The sequence below is a fragment of the Vulpes lagopus genome, chromosome 21, assembly GCF_018345385.1.
Source record: "Vulpes lagopus strain Blue_001 chromosome 21, ASM1834538v1, whole genome shotgun sequence".
Taxonomy (NCBI): Eukaryota; Metazoa; Chordata; class Mammalia; order Carnivora; family Canidae; genus Vulpes; species Vulpes lagopus.
In genome coordinates, this window is record NC_054844.1 from 22042953 (window position 1) to 22065710 (window position 22758).

Genomic DNA, 22758 nt, shown 5'->3' on the forward strand with positions numbered 1-22758 from the left:
ATTCCTTAATGTAATGTGACACAAGTCATGAAGGAAGGGAACCAGCTTCAGTCATCTCCCTCTCAGTAAGAGACATCACCATCCATATATTGCTATATTCTTTTGTCTTCCATATCTAATTCATTGGGAATCCTTTCAGCTCTAGAACATATAAATTAGGCCATTAATCTTTATTTCCTGTACAATCTTTTAATCCAAGCCATCATAATCTCTTGCTTCATGACTACAATTATTTTCTAGCTATTTTACCTGCTTCTACTTCTACTAGAAGCCATTCTCCAAGCAAAAGTTCAGAGTGATCCATTTAGAAAGGTAAATCCGATGATGTCACACACTTGTATAAAATCATTTCACAGCTTTACACTGTACATTGAATAAAATCCAAACTCCTTACCCTTACAAAGCCTTTAATGATCTAGCCCTTACCTTCTTTGACATCATTTCTTCCATTTCTCTATTGTAAAAATGCTTCAGTCACATGGCCTTCTTTGAGTTCCTCCAATATCAATACATAACGTTCAAATGTGTTCAAGACCATTTTTTAAAGTTGCTCCCATATTAGGGTCTTTGTACTCCAATTGTTTCCCATGGGAAAGCCTTGTCCTAGATCCAGATTTCTTAATCTTGGCAGTGTTGATGTTTTGGACTAGAAAATTTCTTTTCTGGGGACTGTGTAGGATCTCTGGCTAGATGCCAGTAGCATTTCCTACCTAGCTATAAGAACCAAAAATGTCTCCAGACAATGACAAATTTCCCCCAGTAGAGAGCCACTTTAAATGATGGACTTTTCTCTTTCCTTTATTTTGCATATACCCACCTACTTCCTTCTATGTCCCTCACACTATCTTAGGTGTTAAAAATACTATAGTGTCTAATACAGACAAAAATTGTTATGTTTCAGAGAGCTTACATTTAAATGGAAAAGATAATAAACAAACTATCAGCTCCAACCAGAGAGTAATTTAAATGCCAACTCCTCAGGCTGCCTCCCCTGAACAATGAAATTGAGGAAGCCATCATATCACTTTTGGTCACATCATTTAATTTTTATTCTGTTCATAGTAGTTAACACCATATGTTGTATTTTATGAATATAGTTATTTATTTATTGACTCTTCCACAGAGTATAAGTTTTATGATAACAGGTTACCAGTTCGTTTTGTTCAATGTGGGATCCCAGCTCTACAGAGTAATGCCTAGCACTAAGTAGACATCCTATCACAACTTGTTGAATGAATAAAGTAAACTTCATAAGAACAGAGAGAAGTCCTTGATTGATAACGTACAATTCTACGCATAAGGGAAATCCTCATCGGGATTACTCAACTTAAAATAATAAGAAAAGAATCTGTGGAAGCTGTCATTTCCCCAGTATTGTTTTATTCCACTCAAATGAAATAGATATATGGTTTGCAATGAAATGATCAAAATCAAAGTAAATTGCTAGGAGTTCTAATCCAAATAAAGGAAATATAAGAGCAAACTCACTCAAGAAGAAGGGGAAAGGCCTAGAATTCTGACACTAAAAGTAAACTGGGTTTCTTCCTTCAAAAAAAATTTACCAGAAATTTAACTCTTTGTTTCAAAGCAATGGTTAATCTTTGCAGGGATTTTTTTCCTTAATAATTGGTGTTACTTAGACTATCAGCATTATAATTTGGATAGGACTTTACCTGGTTTAATTTATTTACTGGAACTATTGTTATTCTCAATTGGCATTTCAGTTGAATTATCTAAAAATCATTAGTTGTCCTGCCTTTAAAATTTCTGCCTAATGAAAGAGGCTCTACTCTAATGTAAGCTTTAAAAAGGCAGAAATCGGGATGCCTGGGTGGCTCAGTGGTTAAGCATCTGCCTTTGGCTCAGGGTGTGATCTTGGAGTCCTGGGATCGAGTCCCACATCAGGCTCCCTGTATGGAGCCTGTTTCTCCCTCTGCCTGTCCCTCTGTCTCTGTCTCTCTCTCTCTTTCTCTCGGTGTCTCTCATGAATAAATAAATACATTTTTTAAAAAATAAAAAGGCAGAAATCTCTCTCTTCGCTACCATTATATCTCCAGAACATAGCACATGGCAAGACAGATAGTAATATTTGTTGAATTAACTAAAATATAATAAATAAAAGCTAACTTAAGTGGTTCTACATTTACAACTAAAGTTTCTTTTAGTGGCGCTCTTATTGAGCAAGAGAGAAAAGGCAGACTCCCTCATCAAAAGTCTTAGTGGCATCATTCCAATTTATTAAAGGAGTATTTGTTAGGTTACACAAATTATAAACATCTATGAATTGGTCTTTTACATTACGAACAAATGTAATTAAACTTTGATAAAATTTAGCTACATACCCTTTACTGCTAGATAGATACCCCAAGAGGTTGGAATAAAAAAATTATATATATATATATATTACATGATAGAATAAATTAATTGATATTCTATTATACACTGTCAATGCTATAAATGTTCTTATCTTATAGATTACTATATTGTTTTGGAAAAAAACAGTGGTGTTTGGTTTTTTGCTTCAAGATCTTAAAAAGTGGCATTTAGCTTGGATTTAAATATATCTACTATAGGAAGCTTTCAGTTTTATTTTTTAATATTTTTTTAAGGAAGCTTTCAGTTTTAAAGGCAACTGACATAGAGTGAAATGGAACACTTGACAAGTAGCTACGGTCTCTACCATTATTATCCTATGGTGGATGCTTCACTTCTGTGATATCAGAAAGAAAATGTGTGCATTATCAATTTTGTAATGAAAGCCAGGGTTGTTCTTGTACATTTTTTTTTAGCTCTATGCTATTTCTTATTACAAATTTTTACCTTTTAATGGAGATAGTAATTTTATAAAGTTTTCCCAAGATTATTCCATCCACTTACTTGGATATTATACCCAAAACGTAAAAAAAAGAAAAAAAAGTGTTTTTTTTTTCAAATTGCATCAAATTTGCCACATTTATAGACTTTAATGTAGTCAGTAATAATCTGCCTAAGACATGGCATTTTTAAAAACATTTTATTTATTTATTTATTCATGAGAGACACACACACAGAGAGAGAGAGAGGCAGAGACACAGGCAGAGGGAGAAGCAGGCTCCATGCAGGGAGCCCAACAGGACTCGATTCTGGGTCTACAGGATCACACCCTGGGCCGAAGGTGGCGCTAAACCGCCAAGCCACCTGGGCTGCCCGACATGGCATTTTTAAATTGTCATTCATTCGTCAAGAACAAACTGAGTCCCAAACTTTGGGCTAATGGTAAACCAGGTAGTATACAGGGAAAGGTAAATATGTAAGTAGGCTAATAAGACAAAATTGTGTGTGTGTCCTAAGGGACAGATCAAAGCTTAGAATAGAACATCATGGCTGCATCTGAGGGCGTTTCATCCAGGGGTGTTGGATTTGGATATGTTTTCATGTTTTAAAGGATTTTAGAGATCATCCATTCCAACTTTACTGAAGAGAGACTGCCAAGCATCATGCAAAGAGCACAAGCTTTGAAGACAGGCAGGATTAGCTTCACATCTTGACTCTGTCACAACTAAAGTATGTGGGTTTAGATAATTCATCTCTCTCCTCTCTCTCTCTCTATCTCTCTCTCTCCCTCTCTCTCCAATTCTTTCCATATAAACTGGAAATGAAATTACTCTGTCACAATAATTTTGTAAGGAAAATGTTTACAAGGTCCTGTACACAAATAGGCATGTAATCAATAGTAATCTGCAACAGTTTTTAAATGAGCAGATGAAGGGATCCCTGGGTGGCTCAGCGGTTTAGCGCCTGCCTTCAGCCAAGGGCCTGATCCTGGAGTCCTGGGATCGAGTCCTGCGTCAGGCTACCTGCGTGGAGCCTGCTTCTCTGTCTGCCTCTCTGTCTCTGTCTCTGTCTCTCTCTCTGTTGTATCTCTCATGAATAAATAAATAAAATCTTTAAAAAAATAAATGAGCAGATGAGGCAATAAACCAAAGGATAACTGATTTCTACAAGTTCTTGGAGGAATCACTGCAACAGGACATCAATTTTTTTTTTTTAACTATACCATGCTTCTCTAGTAAGAAAAATAATCCTTTAAAAGAGGAAAGGGTTTTAGGTTAATTTCATCAGCTAACAGTTTGGAGAATGTAAGCTTTGGAGTTCATATCTATAAGAAAAAAATAATGTTTTAAAAATTATTTCAGGGGGATCCCTGGGTGGCTCAGGGGTTTGGCGCCTGCCTTTGGCCCAGGGCGCGATCCTGGAGTCCCAGGATCCAGTCCAGCATCAGGCTCCCGGCATGGAGCTTGCTTCTCCCTCTGCCTGTGTCTCTGTCTCTGTCTCTGTCTCTCTCTCTCTCTCTCTGTGTCTATCATGAATAAATAAATAAATAAATATTTTTAAAAATAAAAAATTATTTCAATATTAGAATCTTTACATCTCTTGCACAAATGAATACTTATTAAATGAATGAGTATATTTTTAAATGTGAAAAAAATGTTGAAGAAAACCTATTTTTATTTTCAAAAACAGAACCCAGATTTAATATGTAAAAGTATCTATTTAAAACATGCATTTTTGGGGAGCCTGGGTAGCTCAGTTTGGTTAAGTGACTTTTTTTTTTTAGATTTTATTTATTTATTCATGAAAGACACACAGAGAGAGGCAGAGACATAGGCAGAGGGAGAAGCAGGCTCCTTGTGGGGAGCCCAATGCAGGACTTGATCCCAGACTCTGGGATGATGACCTGAGCCAAAGGCAGATGCTCAACCACTGAGCCACCCAGGTGCCCCAGGTTAAGTGTTTTGACTTAAGTCATGATCTCATAGGTCATGGGATAAGCCCTGCATGGGGCTCTGCTCAGAGGGGAATCACTTGAAGATTCTCTCCCTCTGCCCCTCTCCCTACACACACTCTATCTCTCCCTCAAATAAATAAATCTTTAAAAATTTTTAAAAATAAAAAATAAAACATGCATTATTAAATACCTTCTTCTAAAGGTATATGAAACTTCTTAATTTATGAACTGGATCATCAATCCAGAAATCAATGAGATCCAGTGTCTGGCCATTCTCTTTTCATCACTTGCTGTGTTTATACACTGGCATAAGGCCTCTGGCATTCTGGGACAGAGCAAATTACCAATGTGCAGAAAACATAAAGTCACTTTTTTGCTTTTACAGACCTTGCCAAACATTTAAAAACTTACATGCTGTGCATCAGTAGTCTTTCTCTGGTTCTCATAAAGTAGTTTTTACAAAAAGTAAAAACATTACTCATAAGCAACTACAAAGAATATAAAACAAGCTTAGTAGATTAAAAACATTAAACATTTACTTTATGTAGAAGTAAATGACTATATGTTATGTACCTTCCTCACAGCTGACTCTTGCATTGAACAAATTTCAGACGTAATGTTCCCTCAAAAAAATAATCAACAATCCCACCCCTTTATTAAAATGTCCAGATATATTTTTAGGTTAATGTACAAATGAAATAAGTTATAAAGTTATTATCAGCAAAGCATGTGATCCTCAAATAGTTTTTTTTTTTATTTTAAAAGAAAGGATTTGAAACTACTTTCAAAGTGATACAAACCCTTATATATCTAAACTGGGATTTTAGTTTCCATGTTCTAAATTTTAAAACACTGAGGATCTCTTACTAGATTTATTACCTGGATCTGATTCTTATTCCATGCCTGCTTGTTTAAAAATTGTCTAACATTATTTAAACAGAATTATCTCTTTCAAGCCACACACTGAATCCACATGTCTCTTTTATTTCAAAATGTTATGTCACCTAACAGAAGATCTACTTTAACCCACATGTTGAATCTAAATAGCATGTCTTTATCATGAGTTCTAAGAGGCCAAAATATTACTCAATGGGTTATTTCCTTGAACCTATTACTGGCATTCTAGAGCTGTTTGGTGTTTGCCTTTCTGTTCCATCTTCTAGAAAGAACAAAATTATAGCTCTCAAAAGAGCCATTTTTTTTATTATACCAACCGCAGCTGGCATTTTTCTTAATACCAGATACAATACTTTGCTGGCCTAAATCACTGCATTCTGAGCAGGGTTAGAAAGGGTCTATGAGGGATACCAATGAGAAAGAAACCAGGCTTTAAAGAATTCTTTATACAAGGGAGGTGGAGAAACTGATTTGGGCTTATCTGTGTGACCTAGCCAGAAAACCTTTCAAACGATGTCCTGCTTTTCTAATTTTTTTTTAAGATTTTATTTATTTATTCAGAAGAGACACAGAGAGAGGCAGAGACATAGGCAGAAGGAGAAGCAGGCTTCCTACTGGGAGTCTGATGTGGGACTCAATCCCAGGACCCTGGGATCACGACCTGAGCCAAAGGCAGACGCTCAACCACTGAGCCACCCAGGTGCCCCCCTGCTTTTTCTAACTTCACCAAGATAGAATTATTTGCAAGAATTCTGCATGCAGATTTTTTTGTTATAATTCTACCAAAAATTTCAAGTCCATTAAATACAAATTCTGCAACGACTGTTTTGAAAAACAAAAGATATGTTTAGATTAGTCAGAGCTGCCATGGATCTCCAGATACTGTCCTCAGGTGAAGTGCCAATGCGATGACCTTCAGTGTAATGGAATTTCATGCTAGCTAAAGCAACGTGTGACACTCCCAGTTGCCAACAGGAGTGCAGGCACTGCTTTGTTCCCTTCTCAGTAACTATGAGGCTCCAAGAGGTATTTCTTCACCTTTCACACAACTGTTACTCAGTGCTTCTGCTAAAGATAACAACAAAAGACTCTGTAAACTGAACAGTTGCACTAGATGTTGACTGGAGAAGAAGAAAGAAAGAATTTCTTCAGGCAGTTAATCAGTTTATACACCTATACTGATTGTTGGCTAAGCTTTTTAGTCAAATGGTTTCGTTCTGCAAAGCTGGATCTAGTGTCCTTTTTGTATGTTTTTTAGAGGATTGTTTTGAATGTAACTTTAAAAACTAATTATTTCATATTTCCAAAGTACCAGACCATAAAATGGTATCAATTCTAACAGGCAAAATAATCTAACACGAAAAATAATTTTATGCTCTTAGAAGTGGGTGACCTTTACTAACCCATGTTGTTTCTTGAAAAATGAGATTGATTTTAAGTGAGTATGACAACTATTTATCGATAGCTAAAATATCCAAACCAAATGCTATTTATTTCTATTTTTAAGTTTATCATTTTCACTTTTTAAACAGTAATAGCAAGAAACACTTCTCTGAACTTTGCCAAGCTGTAATCTTAACCTTTGTCCAAATGCCCTGAAAGTAATTCACATGCAGCAACCTGAAGCTGGCACTTAGGAACTGATCTCTGCCCTCATTTGGCTATAGTTTTAGAGATTCAAGAATGGATGCCATGTGTGCCTGTGTGCATGAGCGCCCCCCCCCCCTTGGCCTACAGGTTTCCTAGGACTAATTAAAAGTTAAATGAAAACTGAGCAGTGTAAACAGAAAAGTTTCAATTGACAAGACTTGGTAAATACTGTAAAGGCTATAAATGTGTTAACATATGCAAAGAGTATATTAAATATATTATTCCAAATTATCATTGATAAATCATCTAATAGTTGAATAAGTTCATATTTCCAGATTAAAAAATCTCTCATTCTTCCCTATCTCAACCCCAAACAGTGTGCATATACATAAGACTTACACCTTTATTTGCTTCATTAAAAAAAAAAAAATCTGCCAAACAGCTAAGCCATTGTTCTCACATAACTTCTTCTGAGGTGGCATGAAAACCACATTCCTGAGCATGGCATAATCATAGTATCTGACCCCCCAAGAACCATTAAGTCAAATTCATTTACCCCCAGAGGGCTACACACTATTGTATCCTTTCCACTTTCTAGCCACCTATGAACAATGGAGAGTAATTGCAACTGTCACGGGCAGTCAGTAGAAAAAGTAAGCCAGAGATATTTTCCCAGTTTTCTGCCAAACCTATCCAAGCACCTAATAACCATGCCCCCAACAGAAGAAAGACCCACAGTTGCTTTTAAAATGCATCAGAAAACAGCTTTTTGAACAGTACCAGAGGACAATAACCAAACTTATGCTCTGAATGTGAAGCTTAAAAAACTCAAAATTAAAGACGGAAACTTCTTTTGACTGTACTACAGCTTCCTGAACTAACCCCACAGGCAAGCCTGAAAGGAGAGTGGAGCTGCTTTCCTCCAAGCTTATCATCACTGCTGTTGCTGCTTTTAAGTTGGACTTGTAAAGAAAACAAGGGAGGAAAAATGTCTGTCCTCCAATGGAATGAGATCACTAGGCTTGGAACAGGCAGTCTTCTCTGCTCTACTCTCAGTTATCACCTAGGTCAGAGAAGAATAAAGAACCTTGGAGAACACATCCTATATCTCGGGTACAAATGGGTTAAAATCCAACACAATAATATAAATGATCTGTTGCCTCGGAAAATAACATTCTCCATTCTCTTTCAACTTGGCCTTCAAGCTCTTTAAGGCATATTAATTATTATCTGTTTGAATTTGACTCCATTAAAGATTTTGGTTACTGAATGTATTGATTAGCACCCATTCATTCTCCCAGCACCAAATCATACTTAATCATAACCTGGATATATGTAACTTTCAAAGAGAATGGATAAAAAAGTGAAATAGTCCAGCATTTTCTGGAAGTTTCCAAATGCTGAGATGCTAGTGTCCTGCCTTTTGGCAGAATGCTCAAATGCAGTAGAGCCATAAGAAAGACAATTGCCTTTTTCATTGGGAGAACACGTGCACATACATACATATGCAAAAAAGTTATTTATACACGTATTGCTACATGTATATTAATATAAATCTGCTGATATTTTAAATATATATTCAGCTTCTACCAAAAAATATAGTGATACATAACTAAATATTTTAATATGATGAATAAGTATTTTTTCTCAAAATTAATCCTTTAGAACTCAGAATCAAGTGTGCTATTGTCAGCAAACAGAAAGCCATAGATTGCCTACTATGCTCTAAGAAAATACACTTTAAAATTAACTGAAATGACCATTTAATTCTATTTTTGTATGAGAAATTAAGCCCTCTCTCACTGTTAATAGTAAAAGTTTATTGAGATATGAATATTCAGTATCATGAAGTCCATATAGACTTTTTCTCTTAGTTGTATGTAATGTCTGATTCAAATAGAACCAAACCAAAAATGTTGCTCTTGTTAGTACAATACAACCTTTTATTAAGCTTTCTCCATTTATCATTTCTGGTTTTATATCTAGGGTATGTACATTCACACTTCTAATATGTAGAATGTATAAAATCATCTCGTACTAAGCAGTTTGTAATCCTGATATAGATATATCCCTACTTACAAGGTAAATCATTTATTTATTTTTTTAATCATGAAAACCACAGCCTTTTGAAGATACGGTGGGGTTATTCTGTTTAAATAACATTCCATTTATCTAATAAGGCACCAACAAAGAGAAAATAAGAATCCCGATACATCCACTTTCAAACTAGGAAGAAAAACAACAAAAACAGAGAATGCATGAGGCAGAGGTGGTTCAGGAGAGAAGTACTTTATCACAGTTAATATTTCAACATATAAACTTCATTTTCATACATTTTGGATCAAAAAAATTGCAAATATATTACCTTTTATTTCACCAAAGTTCCCTGATCCCATTGCAAGAAGTTTGTCTTTCCAGTCCTTTGAGAGTAGCTTTTCAATACTGGGGGTTTCTAAGTAAAGAAAAAAAAATGTAAGCAAATCAACATGACTATCTTTACAATGAAGCTCATTAAAAGTCTATCTGCTAAAAATAAGGGCATCCCTATCCGGGCCCCAGTTCATAATGACTTCATCAACAAACTGATAACAGGGGGGAAAAAAAGAATGTGTTTTATCACCTGCTGTTTCAAAATCATTAGCTTTTTCCTCTTGCGGAACAAAGCCGTACTAATTCTTTATGACAATGGGTACATATAAACCTGCAGTTCATTGTTTTTCAATTTGGTGAACAAATTCCTGCTATAATAGATGCTTGTCAATTTCAGGGTGTTAGTCTGCAGTCAAAAAATAATTATGTTGATAAAATGCAGAGCAAAAAAAAAAAGGCAAAGAATTAGCTCTTAAATCTGCTACATGTAATTATATCCCTCTGTGTGTTTACAATTACATCCACTTTATAATATGTGTTTAACATCGTATGGTGGTAAGCACACTGTGGAAAGATTTGCCAGTACCGTGAACATTAAAAAAAAAAAAAAAAAGTTGGTATAAAAGAAGCTTTACAAAGATTACAAAATCTAGAAAAGTGAGTAATGCCTATAATGGAAACCTATTATTTGCTTATTTCGGATTTGTCTCACATTCTTTTAAAAAGACCAGTATTGAGACAGGGCACATATATTTGAAAGAGCAAGGTTATGCTTTAGTCTGATATTTGTTTCTATATATCACATGGTTTTTGACCTCTTCTTTTGTGTTGAATTTTAATGTATAAGTAAACATAAATGCTAATAAAACTCCCAAACATTAAACTCAATTCCAAACAATGTAATTGTATATTCTTGTCAGCATTTAGATGGGTACACAATTACAATGGCTTTCAATCCCACGATTAGCACTGCATTCAGTTAGAAAATGGAGTGTACTAAAAGATAAGTGTCCCAGTATGCTCCATCTAAATAACAATACCCACACTTATTATCTGGATCTAAGACATACACTGCCATTCTCCACATTGGTGTTTATGTGTATTTGTGTTTGTTCAGACATTTGTTTACCCCCTACTAGGAGCATAAAGGGAGTACATGTTAACTTATCAAAGGGACCGTCTGGCCTACAGACCATAAGATTATTAGAAACTGGTTCATTTTCCCCACAGTAAAATGCATTTTAAGGCATCATCACCATCTTTGGCTAATGCTATCTACTTTTCTCAGGTCTCCATCTTACAGCTATTGGCTATCAGAGTCACAAAGCCTGTGAGTTTTCAACAAAGTGGAGGTGAAATTTCCTTGGAAAAACTGTGAAAATATGGAATGTCTTTTTTTTTCAGATGTCAAAAACTTCTGGAAAATAAAATGGTGAAAAGCTCTGAATGATTACTGCTTAACATAATCTATAGTCTATACATATGCTGCAAATACACACACATACACATATGCACCTATCACAATTACTGTGTGCACATTTACTAAGGAATTTACAATGGAATGTGTAAGATATATTTTTCCCTTTGTAACAAAATATTTCCATTTCTTGCATTTTAAGGAAGAAAGAGCCTAAGAAATTAATTTTACCTTTTCTTAAAATATCCCTATTTCTGTTCCATACTGGTTTTGAAAATGGTAATGACAATTCTGAGTAATTAGATGAATTAAATCTCTTCTTACTGTAATCAATATTTCTGTTCATTGAGGCTTAAAAAGTAACTTTAAAATACTTCTGCAAGGATTTCCAATGTTTCTACATTCCCAGTAAACACTTCATGAGCGAAATCATTTTTTAAACCTTATCAGAGTAGGTCAAACAAACACCACTGTTTCTTTTTTCCAGCACTCCACAAAAATTCTTGAGTAGCATGTAAACAGGGCACAGCCAATATGGTATTTGCAATAGAGTACTGTCAGTCATTAAAAGCTAACAAACCTTTGCAAAGCAGGAATGCAGCAATAGAAATCCATTGTGCACTAACAATAGGCCCCTGAACCTCCCGGCACCAAAAGCAGACCATTTTACTTTTAAGGCTATTGTCTGCAAAGTCCATGACAAAGCTTTTCCCCTGCAGCTAGACAAAATATTCACTGTAGTGTGCTCATAAAGAAACAGAAGTCTTCTGTCTAAGTTGCAGAGTTAAAGTAACAGCCGCCAGATTTCTGAAACCTGCAGAACATTCCTGGCCTCTTTATTAACTTACATAAAGATATAAGGCTCCTATACAAAGCCACTTTTTTTTTCCCCAAGTACCTGACTTTGAATATCCACAACAGAAAAATGAATACCTTCTTTAAGACCAAGTAATTTGGAAGTTGTAAAATCAGAAACATATCTAACTCAGGGTTGTCAAGTCTGTGGATGAATAAAGACACTAATATTTGCAATTTGGATGAGGTATATACTTTAAATTCAGATTCAATAAACATTTATTGAGCAACCTATGTGCCAGGAACTATGCTTGATGCTTTTACCTGTCTGTATTCTCTCATTTAATCAGAGCAAATACCTGACGACTCAGACTGTGTTATTATATCCATAATACATTTTAAAAACAAAAGCAAAAAGAAAAAAAAAAGCACTTGTCTGATGTTTCACAAAATGTAATGGGCAGAGTTGACTTTTGAAGTCAGGTTTTGTTTTGGTTTGCTTTGTATTTTTTGCCTACAAATTCTGAACTCTCTTGTCAACAATGAAATGATAATGATAGCTACTATTTTGAGGGCTAAGTGCTAAGCAGTGTACCAGGTCCTTTACATGTGGTATCTCAAACTTCTCATAATAATCTTCTGAATTAGGTATTTCCCTAAGCTTTGGTTTCTTAAGTGGTAAACAAATGCCTCAATATCTAATTCAGAAGATTATTTTGAGAAGTTGCCCATGGGGAGCTTAAGTTCAACCTACTGGATCCCAATGTTAGGGGGACCAAAAGCATATCATTTCACCCACTTCACCTCTCTATCTGAACTACTATACAATAAAGAGCTTTAAGGAAATCCACATCCAGTATTCCTCCAATGGCTAGTGTTCTACTTTTTCTCCAGTTGTAGTTCATGAAGAAATGGTTAAGAAATGCTTTCACAATGGATCCTAATAATGATGGTTAATGATGAGTTCACAACGGTCCTACTGAACTCAATGAATGCACAGCTTACAATGACTGAATTTCTCTGAAAATGGTAAAGAACCAAGAGAATATAAATGACTAGAACTGTAAAAGACCAAATGGCAAAATCCCAATATTTATAATACACCTGTTCATTAAATGTGTGAATGTGATTAAAGTGAAATTTGACACAATTATATAAGTGTTGCTTCAGTGTTTATGGACTAAAAAAGATAGTAGTTATCCATTAAATATTCCATTTTCTAACATGAGATGTTATTTTTTAAAATATGTGTAGAGATGTATTTTATACTGTGAGTATGCATAGAATGTTTATGGACATCTTTATTTTCCAAAAGTTCAAATTCTGGATTACCCATTATTTTCACATTAAGATGTGCCACAGTTTTACTCTAAGCCCTTTAAAGATTCTCCTGAGAGTTCTCTCCAACACTGAAGTATCACAATTACCACTGAAATAAAAACTAGTACTCCCTATGTTAATATAAGTGTGAGAGATAATAGTAGCTCTTATTATTTGCATAGCATTTCAGTTTATATAATTGCTGTCAGATACAACAATGTTGTCAATGAATGGTATGTATTGTTATTACATCCGTTTTGCAGATGAGAAAACTAAGGCTCAGGGGGATGCTTTACCCAGCATCAGCTAGCCAGAAAGTACAACAGAGGGATACACAATCAGGGCCTCTTAATTCAGGGATCTGTTTCTTTAGGGGAAAGATAAATTTGTACATATTTTAAAATAAAAAATAAAATAAATGGTAAGAAATAAGTGATAAGATAAATTAGAGGGTGATGACATATATCAGTCAATCTATTAATATTAAGATGACTCTAATTGGATTACTTTTGTCTCTTTCTGCCATCAGGACCCTTTTGATTGTTTGCTTGATTTTCCCTCCTCACCTCTTGCCTCTTTTGCTCACATATGTTTCTTCACATCAATGCCTATGGCAATCCCCACCAGTGAATGGCCCCCCCAACTGTGCCAGCCATTGTTACAACAGCATCCTGCCTCTTTAGGGCCTGTTCATTCCCTATAACTCTCACTCCTTTTTCTCTTCAGTGCCAAACACTCTTAAGACTGACTCCCTCATCTGGAACAATGAGACCTAGAGACTCATGCCAACATATTGTAATTCTCCAACAAGCTGCCAGTGCCAAGAATTAAACCACATTCGCTCCAGTGCAGTAGCTTTACACACAAGCTCAGGTTTTTGCTTTGTGTTTATGTAGGTTTTTTTCCTTAATCTCCCTTGAGCTGCAGTGGCAGAGCTCATTGAAAAATTGAACAAGCAAAAAATATGTATATGTAATATCTGACTTTTTAAACAAAGTCCCCAGAATTAGTTCTTACCAAATCTACCTCTGTGTATACTTTAATTCTGTAGCTTAAACTGAGCTGTGTTATTCATGACATGTGATAGGATGCACATTTAGGGATGGGAGTTGTCTTTTGGAAGGAACCACAGTATGTCTAAACTTCAAAATATAGCAATACCTCTTCAAAGTCAAGAAGTAAAAGCATATGAGGATTATTCACATAATAGAATCAGAATGTTAAATGTAGAAGGATCTTTAGATATCATTTAGATAAGCATTTCATAAAAGTAATCTACTAAGTATAACACATTGGACATAAATGGTACACAAATCCTTTGGTTACATAAAATCAAGACAAAATAAGCATTCCATTGTCATGTTAATCTAATTATATTACACAAATTTACATTTTGTTTCTACAAGATTTAGATCTATTTATGGGCTAAGGGACTGCCAATCTTTAAGTGAGTTATGGATTACATAGTATTATTTAAATATTTAACCAAGAAAATCAGTGTTGGGAGAGGACTGTTTCGTTTAATACAATTTGGGAAATAAATGGTCTAGACCAATTTCTTCATTTTACAGACTGACACTATAAATGAAGGTTAAAATATGCCTTAAGATCATAAATCTAATTAATGATAAAGGTAGGACCTGAAGCCTAACTCCTAATTCAGTGTTTTTTTTTAATATGCCATACACAATAACAAGTTCCTTTAATAGTCAAGCTTTTCAAAAATGAAATATTAGTCCAGTCTTATTTGCCTCATCTAGTTTTTTTTTTTTTTTTTTTTTTTATTTATGATAGTCACACAGAGAGAGAGAGAGAGGCAGAGACACAGGCAGAGGGAGAAGCAGGCTCCATGTACCGGGAGCCCGACGTGGGATTCGATCCCGGGTCTCCAGGATCGCGCCCTGGGCCAAAGGCAGGTGCCAAACCGCTGCGCCACCCAGGGATCCCTGCCTCATCTAGTTTTAAACAATTATTAATGATAGTTGATCTGGGTGACTGATCTCTGAATTAGGTATCCTTAACTCAATATTCTACCCTTGCAAACTTTCATTTGATGGCCAACATAAAGCTGAAGAGTAAACACAAGTTATTCTTGTGTTTATGAAAAATATATTTTTTCTTCAAAAAGCTAATTACAATTCAATGTGCTGTTATTTAATTATTCAATACTGACAATAAGGTTATTTTTGAGGGGGAGGATTGAGCTAAAGCTGGAAATTATTTTTTTTTAAATCTGGAACTCATGTACCCATGAGTTTAATTAATGTTGACAATATGCACAGGCCTAGGCAATATTTTGGGGAAAATATTAAATAATGTAATGGAAGTAATGTAAAACTTCTATATATCTGGAAAGTTATTTGTCCACTAAAGACCACAGGGCCTTGTAATATTCCTATTATCCAAGCACTACAGCTAGTCTGCCCCTGAAAATGTCAAGTTTTTCTAGGAAACATTAAAAAATAATACATACAACAACACACAAGAGGAACACATCTGAAATTCCAAACCATTAGAATTTCAATAGCCCTCATTTTTATATGTAATTATCCTAAAGTGAATTAAGCTCTACAAATACTTTACTTTTAGTGGTGCCAAAATACTTGTTTGTTTCCACTTGAAAGTTAATAAGAGCTTGTTAACAGAAAGAAAAAAAAAATTGGCATGCTGACTCAAGTTTTAAAATGTTTAATGTGCAATCAGTTTTTGGAATATTGCAATATTTAAATCAATACTTACAAGCTTAAAATTTCTTGCTGCACAAGCTGAAACCAGTAACACACCTGCCCAGTTATACTCAATCTTATACCACATTTTAGAAGAGTATGTTTTTGGGGGATCCCTGGGTGGTGCAGCGGTTTAGCGCCTGCCTTTGGCCCAGGACGCGATCCTGGAGACCTGGGATCAAATCTCACGTTGGGCTCCCCGTGCATGGAGCCTGCTTCTCCCTCTGCCTATGTCTCTGCCTCTCTCTCTCTCTCTCTGTGACTATCATAAATAAATTTTTAAAAAAATTAAAAAAAAAGAAGAGTATGTTTTCCATCACATGATTAAACATGCCATAATCAATATGATATAATTGCTACATCTCAATAACTTTGGGTTTACTCCTCACAAGATGGCTCTATATTTTCTATGCAAAAAATAATTCCATTAAAAGAGAGACATATGAGGCTATATTGCTTAATCTACTCCATAGCTCAGAAAGTTGAGTATATTTCTATGCAAAACTTTGTTTTGTCCTCATTTCAAAATTTAGATGCCAGCAAAATAACATAAATAATTTGGGGGCAACATTTCAAAAAATCATTGCTAAGAGGTATTCCTCATGTACAAAATCTCACTTATGTTGTGCTACTAAACATTTAAAAAAGCCTTAATGTCATACAACCTGACTCCATCACTTACTAGTTTTGTGACCTTTGGCAAGTAGTTTAACCTCGGTTTGCTTCAACTGACTCATCTGTAAATGGGAATAATAATTGCACTCATCAATGTGATTCTCAAAATAACTACAGGAGATAATTTAGGTAAAGCTCTTAAAACACCACTGGGCACACAGTAACACTTAAAAGTTTACTAACCCTACAACTGCAACTTAATATACAACAACCCCAAAGAACTATTTCAAAGATCAAATGAAATACATACACATGTGCTTCATTTTGCCCATTACCAAAATGATCCAGAATTCAAAAACCTCATGAAGAGCTAATAGTTCTGTCTCTACATTTTTTATGAAATGACCCATAATCCTTAGTTTCATTGACTCCTATGATTTTTTTTTAGTTGGTTCATGCCAATAAACATAATATAGAAAAAAGGTATTGTTTTTTTTTAATATTTATTTATTTATTCACAAGAAACACACAGAAATAGAGGAAGAGACACAGGCAGAGGGAGAAGCAGGCTCCATGCATTGCCCGACGTGGGACTCGATCCCAGGTCCCCAGGATCACGCCCTGGGCTGAAGGCAGCACTAAACCACTGAGCCACCAGGGCTGCCCAAAAGGTGAGTATTGCAAGGGACAAGGATAGTTATCACTTCTATTGTGGAATTGCCCCCTAACAGCACAGATACACAGAAATACTCAACTTATCTTTGCCTGATTTTTTTTTTTTTTTTTTTTTGGACAGTTGTCTTCCTAACTTTCCATAGGCTCTATTACATTCTCAACAATGGCTAACGCTTTTAAGTCAGTGCTGCTGGCAAGTGAAAGGGAACGACAAATAGCTTTGTAGTGCTCTTTTCCCAGGGTCACTCAACTAGCGGTAATAGTTATTATTTTTATTTATTAGCTCTGTAGCCCTGTCCTCTATCATGGCTAACTCACCCCAACCCCCATGACAGCAAAAGCATTTTAACTTTTAATAAAAATGAGAGACTGCAGCAGTCCTTGTGCGAGGCTTTTTCAGCAAAGTGCACAGCTAATGAATATTGTCCATTTGTATCCAAATAATTTATGAGTCAGCAAAGTGTGGGTGGGGAAACATGAATTAAGTTGTAGTCATTAGTTACAATAAGAGGTATGACAATGGAGAATAGGAGGAAGCAAAGGGGTTACTAAGGCAAGATGGGTAGAATAGAAAAGAAAAAGTAATTTGATAGCAAGAAATTTGAAAGGAAGGTGTTCATGACTATCACTTAGTAGTCAACTTTAAAAAGTTAAAGCATTTCTTATAAAAATTTTTGTGTCTATTTCTTTCTATTATATTCATCAAATGACCAACTTTTCAGACACCAATTACAATAAAACTTATTCTCCATACATTTTATATGAAATACTATTTTTCCAACTGTTAGTATGTGAGATAGAGGAAGAAAGAAAAATAGAAGACAAACCATAAGAATTAATCATAGCAAAAGGTATATGAGAACCAGGCATCTTTAACATAAAGTCTTAATTTCACAAGACTAATTTACAAACAGGAATTTAAGATAGTTTAAACATATCACAGCTTAGTAAAGATAAGAATGCAGAGCTCTAAGCAAATTATATATGCCTACTGTTATACTTAAGAAAAGAATTACCTAAATATGTATTTGAATTATAAATGAAGCAATTATCTTACTATAAAAGAGTGTATTCACATAATCAGCCATTTAATTAGATATCTACGACCATGATGAAAATGAAAATTAATAATCATATTTGTACAATTTTGTTGTTAAAATTGTGAAAGTGGGTGGTAAGGATGATAAAGGATATACAAAAAGCATAGAAATAAAAAACCACTTAACATACATTAGAATAAGAATTCCAATACTTTAAAAATATGACAGAATGTTTTACCACTGGAAGTGAGAATTAAAGCGCATACAGCCTGATGCTAAACCACTACACATCCTGAATCTTCTCTATCACAACATATGTGAAAACAAATCGCAATCTCAGCTTGCCAGATGCCTGAAAAGATATGAACAATAAAAACTGACATGATTCATATGATAAATCAGAGACTGTGATATGCAGGTAGTTGAACAGTTGAGCTCTAGAGCTACTTACAATTCAAATTATATTTTTATGTTCTAATACATAGCATTGGATTTTAAAATTAAGAAAAATATCCCCTGATTTGCTTAAAATCATATATCTAAATTTACACACATCCTTCTCAACCAAAGTAGTCCATCTGCCTTAACAACTTGTTATATTTGGTCTTTCATAACCTTTCATGGATTTTGGATCGTGTCATTTTTAGAGTAATTTTAGATGAGAAAATACAATACTTTTATTTGCAGAATGGCATTTAATGTTCACAAGCTTAGACACCATCTAATCAACAACGAAAGCTACAGTCCTGTTAGCTATGATATGCTGTGTGACTCACCCTCACAGATGCAAAAGAGCTAACTAAACAAAATCAACCTGTAAGAGTTCTCTTTAAGAAGAACTTTCGGGATCCCTGGGTGGCGCAGTGGTTTGGCGCCTGCCTTTGGCCCAGGGCGCGATCCTGGAGACCCGGGATCGAATCCCACATCAGGCTCCCGGTGCATGGAGCCTGCTTCTCCCTCCGCCTGTGTCTCTGCCTCTCTCTCTCTCTGTGACTATCATAAATAAATAAAAAATTTAAAAAAAAATTAAAAAAAAAAAAAAAAAGAAGAACTTTCAATTCAGAACTAGCAAGTAAAAAAAAAAAAAAAAAAAAAGGAAAAAAGTAAACAGGAAGCAAATAACAAAACAAAGTCTGGATAACTAGAAAAAGGAAAAAGTATAGTTTGCTTTCCACTTTTTCTCTATCACCAGACACTTAGCATTCTCAACGTTAAAGTCGGTGGGTATAAAATGGGCATGGAGAATCTATTGGTATATTCATTTAATTCTTAACTGAATGAATGTGCAAAATGATCATCTTTGCTTTTAGTGGCATAATGTACTATTAGAGCTATCAGACTACTTTTTAAGAATTGGATACTGCCCTTTTCATTACTTCACACAATTCACATATATACATACACACAGAAGATCGGAAGGCATTTTACTCTATTCATTTACTTAACATCATCTACTAAGCTGCTACGAAGCACAGTGAGGAGCACTAAGTTATGGCCTCTGTGTCTCAAGAAATTCACTATCTCTTGGGAAAGAGTGTCTAGCGAGCAGACACTAAACCTTTGACTCAAATTGTTATGGTGTCACTAAGTTTTTCTTTTCTTGTTTCACTTATTGAAGTAAAAACAAAGAGCACATGCCTTATTTTAATTATTACATTAACAAATGGTAAATAAAATGTGCCAAGAGACTTTTCTAAATGTTACTTTTGTAGTATTACCATAAAGAGTTCTAAAATAGTCTACTGTTTATCAATCAAACCAGCTGTAAAAAATTCTCCTAAGCAATACTTTCCAAAAATGAGGCCAATTTCTCTTGTCTGTAATTAGGAAAATAATATTAATTAAGTCACACTATCAATATAAAGTTAAAATATAAGTATATGGATAAGAATAAGAATGGATTAATTCAACAAAGTGTAAGTACTATATATTTTTGCAGGCATGGAGATATTAACAGGAGCAAAACAGAAGTGGACCCTATCCACTTAAAGTTCGTAGTCATAGGGAAGCTTCTTTAAATCCAAGATTCCAGGGCCATTGGAGAGTCTGGATCTTTATGTCTTGGTTGTGTCCCAAGAATGTGCACTTTCCCAAGACTTGAGGTAATTTTTTGATGACTAAACACTGATTTGGGGGTCTAATAATATGGATAAAAACATTCTATTACATTTTCAGAAACTTGAATTGAAAACTTTTTTTAAGTGATTAAAACATGAAGTAGAATATACTGAATTCTTCTTACAAAAAGATAAGAATTTTATTAACATCACAGTGTAATTTGAGTAATAATTTAAACATCATCAACTAAAACAATTAAAAATTCAAATATATTCCAACAGTTTTCATTTTACAAATTGATGAGATATAGTAATCAAAGGGAAAAAAGTCATAGTAAAATGCAATAATGAACTACCAGGAGCTAGTATACATTTTATTTATTTAAAAAAAAGGGGGGGGGATAGAGAATTATTGCTTTTGGAGTATTGGGAACAAAAATTTTGTTTAAAAATCTTAAATACAGGACCACCATGCATGTGAATATATATTATATATGTACGTATGTACATTCTTCAAAGTCATGTCCTACACATGTAATATGAGAGGTACCTATGTTTACGTAAGCAGCAAAGAGAAAAGAGAAACTCCTGAGATGCCCACTAAATGACAATGTCATCCTCTTTTCATCGTTAAAACCAAGAGACTGCAGGTTCAGAGAAGAGCAGTAGAACAACACTGCGAACAATGTGGTAATTCAAAAAAGAATGAGTGGGATAATATCTCAATTATTTATTCAAAGGAATGGGAGGATGACAAATTATCAAAACTGGAAAGGGTGTCGATGGTATAAAAGAAAATAATCTCTACCTTAAATATAATTAATAGGAAAGCACAGAAGCATTGCTGCTTACTTATCTATATTGTTAAGAACATCAATCTTAGCATCTATAGAATCATATCTCAAATTTAATTACTGAGAGGAAAACATTTGAAAGGACAGAGGAATATCCAGGGAGACAGCAAAAAACAGGAAAGAGAGGTCTGTTGAATATCCCTTCTTTCTCTTGCGCTTAGCTTTCCCAAAGTAATCATTGAACAGTTTAACTCCCATATGTAATAAACAACAGAGATGTAGATCCCTTAAATCTTTCTCTATCACATATACACATACTTAATGTAAAATTTATATATAATCAGAACTCATTTATCTCATTAGAAATGAACCTGAAGAGAAAAAGCAGGTGGAGGTAGGAAGGGCTCAAGGGATATTCACCATACTATGACTATAGTGTATTCTGTGCTTTCCTAATGACTCACTGATTTAAGAGAATGACATTTAAAAAGGTAGGGGAAAAAAAACCTTCTTTAAAACAGCCTAGGATTTTGGTGAAGTACAATGAAATGCTAGCAATGAAAAAAATTAAGATACAGGTCAGTATTTCATCCTCAGAGGATGAATGAATTCAGTAAAGTAACAGACCACTCAATTGTCTGACCTGGGGGTCAGAGAGCAAGTTTTTACAAACTTGGGAATGGTCTTTCCAAAGCCACAAAGGTCTGTGCTGCACATGTCAGAAGTTCAAAAGTGTTCAAAAGTGTTCCTCAGAATTTTCCCTGAGGAACATGAAAAATCCGAGGAAGCTGCTATCTCAGTTCTCACAAAAAGGTGCAGAGTATGGTTAAGCCCGATGTCTCTCTTACAGACATTAAATCTCCTGCCCAAGGTGAACACTGGGATGCATCCTGAAGATGGTTACAGAAAGCCTTCATTGCCCTCAACTACTTGGAAAAATCTTATAATTCCTCTAGGAAGAAGATTCAGATAAAACATTGTGGGGCAGCCCGGATGGCTCAGCGGTTTAGTGCTGCCTTCAGCCCAGGGCCTGATCCTGGAGACCTGGGATGGAGTCCCACATCAGGCTACCTGCATGGAGCCTGCTTCTCCCTCTGCCTGTATCTCTGTGTCTGTCTCTGTCTCTGTCTCTCATGAATAAATAAAATCTAAAACAAACAAACAAACAAACAAAAAACAGAAAAAGCATTGTGAACAATGATGATAAATTAGAAACACATATTTAATCATTTTTATGAATTAACGTGTTCCATAATAGGAGTTGAAATCTTCAGCTAAATTACAAGCATGACAAATCAATTATTCCAAGTACTGTAGCTGTCTATAATCCTACCTACAGAAGGCAAATAATTTGTTGCAAGAAATCTGGTAAGCCAAATTTGTGTTTGCAATAAATCTGTAGTCATCAAAACTGATCTTTATTATCTCAAACAGGTTAATGCTAAAAGGTGTATTATCTACTTAGAATTTATGTCCATGAAATTTTAAAAAAAAGGGTTCCATTTCTAAAGAGAGAAAGGAAAAACATCGTTTCATGGCAGCTATCAAAGAACAAGAGAGAAATTATTTTGTTTGATGAGGGGATTAAATTCTTTATGAGAATATTTCCAAAATTAATAAATTACATTAAAGTAGATACATAATCTAACAGGTTTCCCAATTATATAGTAGGTGTCGATTTGTTATTCTGGTCC

The 22758-nt window shown here is 34.8% G+C and overlaps 1 protein-coding gene across 22 annotated transcripts in view; it reads right to left on the reverse strand.

Annotated features, from left to right (window-relative positions):
- Positions 1-22758, reverse strand: part of SOX5 (SRY-box transcription factor 5) — a 1001956-nt gene that overhangs the window by 213351 nt on the left and 765847 nt on the right. For all 22 annotated transcript variants that reach the window (XM_041735837.1, XM_041735832.1, XM_041735833.1 and 19 more), the window contains one exon: positions 9621-9707. In XM_041735837.1, the coding sequence (XP_041591771.1) occupies positions 9621-9707 (87 nt within the window). The remainder of the gene's footprint in view (positions 1-9620; positions 9708-22758) is intronic.